Source organism: Corylus avellana, chromosome 2 (assembly GCF_965113065.1).
Source record: "Corylus avellana chromosome 2, dhCorAvel1.hap1.2, whole genome shotgun sequence".
In the NCBI taxonomy this organism is placed as follows: Eukaryota; Viridiplantae; Streptophyta; class Magnoliopsida; order Fagales; family Betulaceae; genus Corylus; species Corylus avellana.
This window is the reverse complement of record NC_142491.1, coordinates 40,231,518-40,244,259: the sequence shown is the minus strand read 5'-3', so window position 1 is coordinate 40,244,259 and position 12,742 is coordinate 40,231,518. Positions and strand designations below refer to the sequence as shown.

The following is a 12,742-nucleotide window of genomic DNA, read 5'->3' as shown; positions in this document are numbered from 1 at the left end:
CTAAACTTTAGATTGCAATCAATTTAAACCCTTCTGTCAAATTTTAAAGGTTAAAAGTGATACAATGACGTTTATACCTCTGAATTTTTTTTATTATAAAATTTCAAATTTACTCTTAATTTAAAATTAATTTTTTTAAAAATATATTATAAAAAATAAAATCACAAGGTGACTCACAATTGGGCCACCTTACCCTTCAGTTTTCGTTTTATTAAAAAAAAAAAAAATTGAAAAAAAAGGGCCTCAAGTCTTTTTATGTGTTTTAACAACAAAAATTAACGTAAGGGTTCAATATTTTTTTTTTGACATGTCCGCACAAGAAAGGTTCAAATTGATTGCAATTAAAAGTTCAGGGGTCGGAATTTAGAAGTTTCAAAGTTTGAAAAAGTATATCAAATCGCGTGATAGTTCAAGAGTTTAAAGTGAAGTTTTCTCTTCTTTTTATGTAGTGTGTTATTATTATTTAAAAAAAAAATGATAAACATAATTTCATATAGAAAATAAATATTTTATAACAAAATATGTGTATTACAAAAATATATCTATCAAACTTTATAAATATGTTGATACTAGTAAAAAACGAAGTATTTAAAATTGCAGCCTGTATTCTTTTAGAAATACTTTTGGGTAATTTTCTTTTTAATATAGACAAATACAAAAACAAAAACAAAATTTATGGCCATCATGAACAGTTATATTGACAAGTGTGAAGAGATGTGGTACAAAGTTACTGAAACCAGTTGTCTAAAGATGTGGAGATTTTCTGAAAATGAAAGAGAGGTAAGTGAATATAATGCTCCTTCCATTAAATGCCAAACAAGGGCTTATCAGTGATGGTGATTGAGTTAGATTTATGAACCAGAAAAATGATTATCTCAATTTTAAATCTCTTCTATTTTTCTCGGTTAGTACATTTAGGAAAGTAGTATTGTTCAAAAAGAAAAATGCTAAGTGTTCTTCTAGTATTTTCATGATATTTTTCCAACTGTGATATGACTTTTAAAATTATCGTTAAATTTAAAATTATCATTATTGACTTTTAATCTATTGATAATTTTAAAAGATACATCATAGTTTGGATGACATAAGAATAATACTAGAAGAGCACCTAGCATTTTCCATCCAAAAATTTTAACATCAAAATTTTTTTGATAATTTTGCCATTTTAAATGCACTAACGGGAAGAAATTAAGAGAATTTGAAATAGAGATAATCATTTTTCATGTCGTTTAAGAGGCAAGTGGTGTATTCAAGATGCCTCAAATATAGCTAAGTGTTATTATACCTCCGATATTTCTGTTCATTTGAACCGAAGAATATCCAGTTAGTTATATTAGACGATTATGTTTGTTCCCTCTAAAAATAAAAAAGATAAAAATATCCATTAAATATAACTAACTAGATATTATTCGATTCAAATAAACTGAAAATGATTTTGTTCCGGATCACATGCTCTAAAAACATACTTCAGATTAATGAAAGAATTCCGTTCAAGCAAATTTAAAGAAAAACTTCGTCATTAATCGGAGGCCAATGTTGTCAAAGTGTTGAGTAAGACATGTTTAGTAACATATATTAGTTGATAGTTAAGTAAACTGTATGTGTGATTTTTTTTATATGTAAGCTACAAATGCAAGCATAGCATTAATGGTGAAAGTGGAAAAACAAAGATAACGTTAGCTTTGAGACAAACTCAAAAAGTAGTTGAAAGATGAAATGGACAACCAAAGATACATTATATGGCCGGTGGCCGGTGGATTTATTTTTTCCTGCCCATGTTTGCCGATTGATTGCATCACGACGAGGAACAACTTAGGAACACGTGGAGCAGCCAATAAATAGGGATTTTTTTTGAAGGAGATGTCTCACCAGAAAAAAAGTAGTACAATAATGTTGGTTTGATGAATAATATATAAAAAGGAGGTCATCATTTTAACAACCCACGCAAAAGATGTGCTATATAGTCTTCTTTAATCCTTAATCATTAATCTTTATCCAAATGGAAAGTGCTGGAAAGTTAAATAAATAAACTTAGAAAAAAATTTAAATTGACATAGCAAAGATTTTTAAATTAAAAAAATTTAATTATTTCTCCCTTATCTGCGACTTACGGTCTGCCAGACTAGTTTAAAATTTTTTCTGAGTTAATTTGTTTGGCTTTCTAGCACTTCTCTATCCAAATACTTGGTCAATTAAAAGAATCTTAACCCCAAAACAAAAACAAAAAAACATGGAAGATAGATTTTTTTTTGTTGGCCGAGTTGGAAAAAATATTGACATCTGTCCGAACATGTGATTTTTACATGCAGTTTTAATAGGATTAACTAATCGCACACATTCTTATATACATTTTTATGTATTTTAACTGAAATTTGTATCCAAGAAATTTCTTTATACTCAATTTGACCGAAAATTTTATCATAATATAAAAAGCATTTACACTAATCAATTGAGACAAACCCTAAAGAAATAAAGCACCAATTAGTCACAAAAAAAAAAAAAAAAAAAGTCCAAAATTTATAAAAAAGAAAATAGTGGAGAATAGGAAGTTTCCTGGTGACTTGCCAACGTCATCCACTAAAGAAATTTCCATAGTACCATGTAATATAGATTTTTAAATTAAAAATTAAGCAAGGAATACTATTTAATAAATTGATATAAAATTAAATTAACGTAATAATAAAAATCTGTTTTTTTTTTTAATTAATAAAAAATTTAATTTTTATTGTCACATAATTAAATTATACTACAATCCATTTAATTTAACAAGAAGCTTGGATAAAAACTCAAATAACTGTTCCTAAGAGGTAGTTCAATCGGCTAGAAATCACGCCTTATAAAACGGAGATCTCCAAATAACCTATTTGGTAGGAAATGGTATTAATATTAGTCAATGATAAAGAAATAAATCAATTTTTTAATCCACAGCTGACGTGGATCATTGCAGCCATGATTAAGGAAGGGTTAAGATGATTAGCAATAATACTAATAGAAAAGGCGCGCGTGGGACAACGTGGTAAAAGAAGCGCGACTGGTGTGAGGTGGCAGAGGTAGAAATTGAATTGAATTTTGTTTGGCAAAGAAGAAAGAGAGAAAGAGAATGAGATGACATGCAAAAAGATATGCGTTATTCGTTAAACTTATACCCGTGTTAATCGGAATCCTTCCTTGTAGGGGGGGGTTAATTACTATTATCTTTAATTAAATAAATATATAATTATAGGAATTGTATAATACTATTTTTTGCATAAATACTTATGTTAATTAAGCGCACAATTGGGTTCAAAGATAAGAGCAAAGACAGCTTCTGGCTTGGGAAACAACCAGGAGGGAGCAGGAGAAGGCCGTTTTGATTAGACTCGCTAACTCAATTCTAGACTTATTCTTAAGAGTCTGATCAAAACCGCCGTACGCTTCAACGGTTTCAAATCAGGAGCCGGGATTTAACAGAGAGATTGCGTTTACATGGTGAGAAAGGAGGAGTTGGAGAAGAAGGGAATGCGACTGGGGAAGTACGAGCTGGGAAGGACTCTTGGCGAGGGCAATTTCGGAAAGGTTAAGTTGGCCAGGAACGTCGAGACCGGCCACTATGTCGCCGTTAAGATCATCGAGAAGAACAAGGTTATTGCTCTCAAGATCACCGATCAGGTTTCTCTCTTTCTTTTATTCCTTGCTTGATCAATGGGTTTTGTTTTTTCAAATTCTCAATCTTTTTTCTCTTTTGATAAATGGGTTCCTTTCGGAGAACAAAATGAATAAGATTCTGATCTGGGTTTTGGATTCCTTTTTCTGAAAACCATGGATTTTCGAATCCAGACACTGACTTTCATCAATGGTTATTATGGCGTGGCAGATAAAGAGGGAGATTGCCACCTTGAAGCTCCTCAAACATCCTAATGTTGTCAGATTACATGAGGTATTTTTATGCTCTTCTTCTTCCTTTTTCTGCTTGCTGCTAACCATTTTTCGATATATATATATATTTTTTTTAACTTGGATTTTTTGTCCCATAATCTTTCAATTAATTTCTGGTTCTGGGAGTCTATACATTTTTTGAGTCTAAAAGAAAAAAAAATGATGTAAAAAATAGACAAATTTCCCTGCACAATTATTGCTATATTGGAATGAAATCAATCCTATTAAGTGCCTCCCACATCGACAAAGACTGTTTTTGGCGGTATCCATATGATGCTAGTCTCAATTATATTCAGGATCATCCAATTACGGGTAATCTCATATTATCTGCATCGACATCCACGGACCCCCCCACGTACATGTGAAAGTGCCAAAGTGGGGTTGCATACAGGTGATTCCTCCTCCCGGATATGGATCATTCGGGTGGGTCACATTGAACATGTCAAGAAAAGGCACCTCACGACCCATTCATTGGCCATTCAGTTTTTTTTTTTTTTTTGCATCCTGTTATGTTCTTGACCAACCACTGAAACCTTGACACGTGTACTACATATGCTTCCAATTCGCATGTGCGTGTCCTTGTGAGGTGAAACAGGTCGTTATATTCAAGAAATTCCCCTGGCCCCCACCATTCCACTCACCAAACTCACCAGCTTGATCTTGAGTTGGGCCCCATGATCTGTAACACCTTTTGCTGGACAGGAGCAGCAATAATCTTGATTCTTTTCCCACTTGCACGGATTGGGATTTAATCATTTACGGTAATTATTTGTCCGAATTCAATTTGGGAGAGGTCCTACATGGGACGGACTTGTTCAAATAAATTTTGAGTTATTCAGCCACTTATTCGGCCCAATAGATTTCATATAGGCTCTCTCACATTATTTGGACAGACAATTACCGTGGATCCTTATCTAACTTGCACACAGTAAGCTTTCAACTAATCATGTCTAGGACAATCCTTTTTTCGCGCTTGCATCACATGAATTGGCTTTGTTGACGTGTTTTGGGAGGTATTTTTTATTTTTGATTTGAAAAAGTGTTATGATGCAACAACTGTTTTTGTTTTTTTGATTGTTTGCACACACACTTGGTACCATGTTTTCCACCAATGTTTTGTGCACTTGTATGGATTTGTTTATATAATGTAACAGAGCTGAGATCATGCCATTAGCACCCATAACTAAAGAACTGATTGTACATGATTGCCAATGAGTAATGGATTACTTCTCCTAAATTTTTTATGAGTACTTTATGCCACATTCTTATATTGTCATCACCATATTTAACCATTAATTAAGGACCTGGGAAGCAATGATTATGTTCCTCTGCTTATGCTTTGCATTATCATAATGACTTTGCAGGTGTTGGCAAGCAAAAACAAGATTAATATGGTCTTAGAATATGTGACTGGCGGGGAATTGTTCAATAGAATTGTAAGCAGCTTAAGCCATGCATAATATTCAAGGGTTTTTTTTTTTTTTTTGTAAAAAAAAAAAAAATTAATCTTCTGTCTTTTCTTTTATATGTATCTCTAGATGAAGAATTTTGATTTGATATATTTCTAACAGGCATCCAAGGGGAAACTTAAAGAAAACGAAGGCAGGAAGCTGTTCCAACAATTAATTGATGGAGTGAGTCACTGCCACACTAAAGGCGTTTTTCACAGAGATCTAAAGGTTATTTCAAAACTTTTTTTATGATAACATAGTGCCAATAACAATGCTACTTGTAATATTTTTCCAGATTATTTCACCCTTTGCTGCTTGTAGTTCTAACACAATCATTGCACTTCTTAATTGCAGCTAGAGAATGTTCTAGTTGATGCTAAAGGGAACATAAAGATATCTGACTTTGGCCTCAGTGCCTTACCTCAGCATCTTAGGGTACAGAGCCCTCCCAAACTGAAATTTCATGATAGTTTTTTTGTGCAGTCACTAATCACTTTGTTTTGTTTTAATCTGAAAATTATCAGCCTGATGGGTTACTGCACACAACCTGTGGAAGTCCCAATTATGTTGCTCCTGAGATTCTTGCTAACAGAGGGTATGATGGTGCCACCTCAGATATATGGTCGTGTGGTGTTATCTTGTATGTAATTCTCACAGGATATCTTCCTTTTGATGATAGAAATCTTGCAGTTCTCTATCAGAAGGTATGGAGAACCTTTTTGGTGATATTTTGGATACCCTTTTAATATGAACCTATTACTGAAATATTTGTTTATTTGAATCTCATTAACTTTGATGTTTCTATATATTCTTTTTGAGTGATTTCAGATCTTCAGAGGGGATGCTCAGATACCAAAATGGCTGTCACCGGGGGCCCAAAACATGATAAGGAGAATTCTTGATCCCAGTCCTGCTAGCCGGATAACAATGGCGGGTATCAAAACAGATGATTGGTTTAAGCAGGACTATACTCCTGCAAATCCCGACGATGAAGAAGAAGATGCATACATTGATGATGAAGCATTCTCAATACATGAAGTGGTACGAGCTTGGAAATTGTTTTCTTTGTGCACCCTCTGTTGCTTGTATCTTGAACATTCTTTTGTACTATATAAACTAATAGGATTATTCTTGCAATATAGCCATCTGAAGCAGAGAAGAGCCCTGGCTCACCCACTCTCATTAATGCATTTCAGTTGATTGGAATGTCCTCCTGCTTAGACCTCTCTGGCTTCTTTGAGAAAGAGGTGAGAGCACTTGATTTGCAAGTAATATTATTGCTGAAGTTGACACCTCAATATCTGATTGCCACTTATGCGTGTTATTGAGTTAATTTAGGATGTCTCGGAGAGGAAGATCAGATTTACATCCAATCACTCTGCAAAGGATTTGCTTGAGAGGATTGAGGATATTGTAACAGAGATGGGATTTAGTGTTCTGAAGAAAAATGGAAGGGTGAGTTCTGTTGTTACTAATTTATAACACTTTTTTTTTTGTTTTCATCACTATCTCTTCAAATGGATATAGATATTGATTCAAGCTCCTCGCCTCCCCCCGGTTTTTCCGTGTAAAAGGGAAAATGATTTGGGAGCTCTAAACATCAATATGCCACGACTGGCAAGCCCTTTCTAAATTACAAAGTTTGATATAAAGCAATGTTGTGATTTTCTGTCCAAACTTTTCTTTTTTTTTTTTTTTCAGTTGAAAGTGATGCAGGAGCACAAGGGGCACAAAAATATGGGTAGTCTTTCCGTTGCAGCAGAGGTAAGTGTGATTGTGAAACTTGAATGCATAGAAATAAATGTACTTGGCATGGTTCCCAATTGTCTGAAGTCATTGTCTCTGTAACTCTGTCAGGTGTTTGAGATAAGTTCATCCTTGTATGTAGTTGAATTAAGAAAATCATATGGAGATTCCGCAGTTTATAGACAGGTATTGGCTTTGATTGTTAAAGCTTTTTTCTTCTCCCTTTTGTTTTTTGTTTTCAAAACAAAAACATTAACAAACAACCCAAATTACAAAACGCTCAAAACTTTTTTCGCCTTTATGTCACATTGCAACATTTTTTCAAACCTAAAAAACACTTTTGGTATCTAATCCTTATTTTATATATTTGCAGCTGTGTAAAAAGCTATCAAATGATCTAGGAGTTGGCCCTAGCCAAGAGCTCTTGACAACATAAGTGCGAGTGATGGGTACTTGTTGGGTCAGACATCGGATATTAGCCTCTTCTTGCAGAGAAATGAACTTAGAACCCCAAGCAATGTAGTCATGAGTATCTTTATCTCTGTTACATCTCTGTACAGTTCAAAATAGCCTGATTTATATTCAAGTTGTATAGAATGGCAGAACCAATTATGTTGCAGGACATAAAATCCTCTGTTTATAATAGCAATTTTTTATACGAATTTTCTTCTTTTGTTTCGATGAACTTACACTCTGGCTTTGGTTTCAGTTTCATGTTTCCAAATGGATTTTGGTGAGACGGGGGATGATTGATTGTTCATTTGAGACCCACCTTGCCTCCCGCTCATGGCCTCTTCTGCATGGTGTTATATATTATGACATAATGACAGTGAAAAACATTTTAAACCCCAAACAAACACACCTAAATCAAAATCAATTGACAAAACTCCAGCATATAAGTGCAGTAAATGAAAAGATAATATGCATGGATTTTTGCTTACCAAGTGGGAAACTTTTGAACGACTCTTCAAAAGAAGATCACCCTGAGAGGCACTCAGCCACAAGCAAATTTCACTATAACATATTAAGTACTCACAAAGTCTTTGTAGATTCAAATCAAGGCTTCTAATCTCACAAGTGATGCACTTCATCTCCGTTTCAAAACAGTTTCAAAACTCTTACGACTTGCCAAGAACAAACTCATCAATCTCTAGAACTCATCAACCAAATACCAACACTAAAAAGAGAATCAAGGATTTTCATAGTAGATGGGTAGCAGGGGAGGCTAAGCTTATGAAAAGGAATAGGTTCTCTCTCTTAGGGCTTTCAGGATTTCACTCTATTTTCTCTCTTTATAAAAAAAAAATATTAGTGTACAGCATGATATTTATAGGTAGGTGAACAATTTGGGTTGATTAAGGAATAAAACAAAATTAAAATCCCCATAAACTCGGTCGAGTGAAGGTCGAAGAAGTTTCTATTTGAGTTCATTCAAGTGACTGTTGCGACTGTTGCACAAGTGAATGAGCAAAGTTTTGGGTTCTTCATGAAACTTGTATGCTACAGCATGAGCCGGAGAGTCCTCATAAATTGCAAGTCTTAAATAAATTCTAAACCAGACTCGACTCTAAACTCTACTACTATTAACTACAACCCAAATAACCTATATTTCTCATCGCCTAACCTATCTCATAAGAAATCTTGTTAGATCTTCTCAATACAGTGTAAAAGGGACATGAAGTACTTGGGCAAGTTGGAAAGTGTGCTCTTAATAAGGGTAACTCTACCACTTTGAGACAAATACGTCATTGTTCCAACTAACCAATCGACGCTCTATCTTTTCAATAACATTGTCCCAAATAGACTTAACTTTATAAGAAGCCCCAAGAGAAGACCAGAATACTTCAAAGGCAAAAAACCCCACATTCTAGTATACTTGCCAACCTCTCCACATTACCAACGTTGCCCATAGGGACCAATTCCGACTTAGCCAAATTGATCTTCAATCTCGAAATAGCAAAACATAAGAACAAACACCGCAAGTGACATGGATGATTTGTGTCAGCCCTACTAAAAATTAAAGTATCATCCACAAACAAGAAGCGAGAGATATCAATCCTTCCAACAGAAAAGCCAGTCAACAGACCCTCACTCGTTGCTGGAGAAATCTTACTTAAAGCATTAAACTAGCTATAACAGAGCTTGGTCCCCTCTGCTTAAGATCTACCTTATCATTTATAACGTGGGAAGTTGGATTTCATTTTACATATGACTATAGCAGGTCCATCATTGGCCCTTGTAACAATGTTACATTACATGAAAATTTCACTATGTACAGTGCAAACAATATTTTCAACGTTAAATATGGTAATTATAAGTAAACCCTTTGGCCTGTTTGCAAGCAGATCTACTTTGCAAGCCTGTTGCCAAGCTCTTTACTATATACCTGAATTAACCCACTGTGGTCATCCATTTGAAGCTTCTCATTTAACATGGTCTTATATTCATCATCTTTGTCATCTAAATTACGCATAAGTTCGACCTGCAGAAATAAGAACAAAAGTCATAAATAGATAGAGAAAAAAGTAACAAACAATTCCAAAAATAATATGATATCTAATCTTCGAAACAAGAAGCTGTTCAGATATATCATGATAAAGTCAACCAACTTTGCGTGATAGTTTCAATTACAATTCAGATTCAGGCCAAAACAAAAATGAAATCGCCAAAATTCTGAGAAGTTAAACCGAAAAAGGAGAAAAAAAAATCAACATTCAAAATGATCAAATGTAAAACAAGTAGATGCGTGATCAACATCTTTTGCAATTAATGTGCTGAACAAAGACCAAACTTTCATAGGGTTAGAAAAACAATATAGATAAGATGTTTCAAATCAAATCACTCCAAAATCAAAGTCAATTTTATAACCTTATCATCATGTCCACCATGTGTAATATGGTGACAGAGATACCTTAACATCTCTTCACTCTCAAACTTCTAACTCCAACCATGGTGTTTCAGGATCAGAACAATATGAATTTTTTAAACAAGCATGTATATGCAATGTTGTCAATCCAATGGAATTACTATCTCATAATTAGCTACGGAGAGTGAGAGAACAAAGGGGGGAGGAGGATATATTACTTCTGATTTTACATACAGATATTGGTATTTACCTGTGTCTGAAACAAATCAAATTCATCAGAGCTTAGAGAACCATCACTATTTGAATCAAGAAGCTGCATCATCTCGCAGGCATCTTCACCAGGGGCACCAAGCTCTTCCATCACTTCCATAAGTTCCTCAATGCTGATCCTACCGTCTCCATTCTTGTCAAGAAGGCGGAATACTCGATCTCTCTGGTCAACCTCAATACCTTTATGATTTGTGGATGGAAGATCTTTTAGGCGCAATGCTGCAAGTTCAGCTGCAGCCATCACTATGGCCTTGAGCCGCTCAGCCTGAACATCAACAAATCACTAAATCAATCGCCTCTACCTGGCTGGATTAATAAAATTTCACATAATGTAATGCCGAGTTAGAAGCTTCATGCACTCGACAAGCATATATGTTCATGAAATAAGTCAATCCCAGCTTTCCCTTTCTCCTAATCACTTCCCTTATGATGAATAGAATGTAGAACTTTCAAGGGGATACTCACTCATAAAACAGACGTAATGAATAAGACGTTCTTATACAGGATTCTAAAGGAAACATATTAGACTTAATAATCAGCTAGAAAAGAAGGAAAGTAACCGTAGCCAACATATATCAGCACACAAAGCAAAGGACTGTTGCAAACAAATCTTCTCCAATGTTCACTAAATCATCCAATAAACCCATTACCATGTATAACTTGCAATTTTCCACTATAAATTGTACGAATTATCAACAGCAAACCATCAAGCAATAACAATCAAGTATTCTCTTTAGTCTTAGTTCTTGCGTACCTTTTTTTTTCAGAACGGGGATGCTTCTTCCCCTTTACCATATGGGGTAATAAGACCAGGAATTGCATCTCATATATGACGTTGGATTTATTTACTCTAACAATATTTACACATAAGTATCCAGTCCAATTCACCACAGCCAAATTGTGGATTCTTTAATCTTTATTATCTTTTATCTTTTATGTAACAATATTTATACATAAATTGTATGGAAAACAAAGACTTGAATGGATTAATTTCAATCGTATAGCACAATTATACCATTTACCTCTTCTGGATCAGTAAGACCACCCTTGTACAATGAATGGGACGCCGTTCCACCATCTGCCAACATGTCCATCTCCGTCGTCCGTATCTGTATCTCCATGAGCGGTCTAGCCCTGCCATTCTCACTCACATTAGCCGCCATGTGTAAACTCCTGTATCCATTGGCTTTGGGCTTGGCAATGTAGTCTTTCGTCCGGTGGGGCATCTCTTCCCACAAAGACCGCACGATTTCTTGTACCCTGTAGCACGCTCTCTCCCCAACATCTACTGACCTGGGCTTCAATATCACTCGCAAACCCAGAACATCATTAACCTCTTCAGCCTTCCGACCATCTCTCAACAGCTTCTTCATCGTACTATAACGACTCTTATACCGACCTTTGACGAAGACATCCTCCACCATGTCCGCCAGCACGGAATCGCTCCTCAACGCTTCAAGAAGCAGGTCCTTGTACACATCAATCAGAGAACTCCCACCCGTCTCGTAACCTCGTAACCACGTATCGATAGAGAGATACGAACAAGGAAACAAGTAGCGGAAACAGAGATCCTCCAGCTCCAAGGACAAGAAGTTGGCTCCCATGGCATGAGCCAGAGGCGCGTGGATCTTCATAACCTCGAGAGAGAGAATTTGCTGCTGGTATCTGGGCAGGTAATCAAGATGTCTCATGGCGTCGAGCTTGAGAGCCAAGTCTAGAATGACAGCCCTGATATCATAGAAGGTGAGGCAGAACTTTCTCAAAGCAGCGGCGCTGTCATCGTCCAATACTTCGATTTTGGAAGACATGTTCTTGACGCGCAGGCTCTCATGCAATAGATGAGCAGTGCCGGTACTGATCCGATCTCTCACCTCAAAAATCGACACCGCACCCGCCTCCAGGACTTGCCTGAGTATGCCGGCCGAAATAACCTCCGCATCCATCTGCAACGCCATATACATGTATATAGTTCAATCGCTAGCTATATGAATGTGGGGGAAATTAGGGAGAGAGATGAATTAAATACCTGGAGATGGGCGAGGAGGAGGGCGAGGGAGAGAGCCTTGGAGAGGGGAGAGCGGCCGTCGGGGGAGAGAGGCAGGGAGTGCAAGATGGGGATGGACAGCTTGAGGGATTTGAAGAGGAGGGTTTGGGTTTGGGAGGAGTGGAGCGCGTTCTTCATGGTCTCCGTAAGCTCGTTGAATGCCCCCACCAGCTCCACCACCCTCTTCCCGCCGGCCTGCTCCACCAACAGCTCCGGTCCTCCTCCGATTCCTCCACCCAGCTCTACTGCTCTGCTTGCTCTCGCCACCGCTAGTACCTGGAAATCACGACGGATACGACGTCGTCTCTGGAGGAGTTGCGTTCTGGTTGTTATTGATGGATTGAGTCCCACCAGAGCCTCCATCGGAGGAACCGATTGAGAGGTGGAGAGAGTGAGTGACTGAGCTTTTCTTTCACTTTAATTCTTCATTTTATTTAAATCCAATTTTAT

The 12,742-nt window shown here is 36.3% G+C and overlaps 2 protein-coding genes across 2 annotated transcripts; one reads left to right on the top strand and one right to left on the bottom strand.

Moving 5' to 3' along the window:
- The first annotated feature begins 3,169 nt into the window (after window positions 1-3,169).
- On the top strand, window positions 3,170-7,808 carry CIPK1 (CBL-interacting protein kinase 1). Its single transcript, XM_059592305.2, has 12 exons — window positions 3,170-3,648; window positions 3,854-3,916; window positions 5,280-5,351; window positions 5,487-5,594; window positions 5,721-5,801; window positions 5,891-6,070; window positions 6,195-6,407; window positions 6,509-6,613; window positions 6,705-6,821; window positions 7,068-7,130; window positions 7,224-7,298; window positions 7,486-7,808. Exons 1-12 carry the CDS (start codon window positions 3,466-3,468, stop codon window positions 7,546-7,548), a joined length of 1,323 nt encoding a protein of 440 aa, XP_059448288.2. The 5' UTR covers window positions 3,170-3,465; the 3' UTR covers window positions 7,549-7,808.
- A 1,457-nt stretch (window positions 7,809-9,265) lies between these two features.
- Window positions 9,266-12,696, bottom strand: CRSH (Ca2+-activated RelA/spot-like protein). Its single transcript, XM_059578801.2, has 4 exons — window positions 12,275-12,696; window positions 11,271-12,191; window positions 10,229-10,513; window positions 9,266-9,594 (listed from the first exon to the last, which is right to left on the bottom strand). Exons 1-4 carry the CDS (start codon window positions 12,653-12,655, stop codon window positions 9,460-9,462), a joined length of 1,722 nt encoding a protein of 573 aa, XP_059434784.2. The 5' UTR covers window positions 12,656-12,696; the 3' UTR covers window positions 9,266-9,459.
- Between the last annotated feature and the right edge of the window lie 46 nt (window positions 12,697-12,742).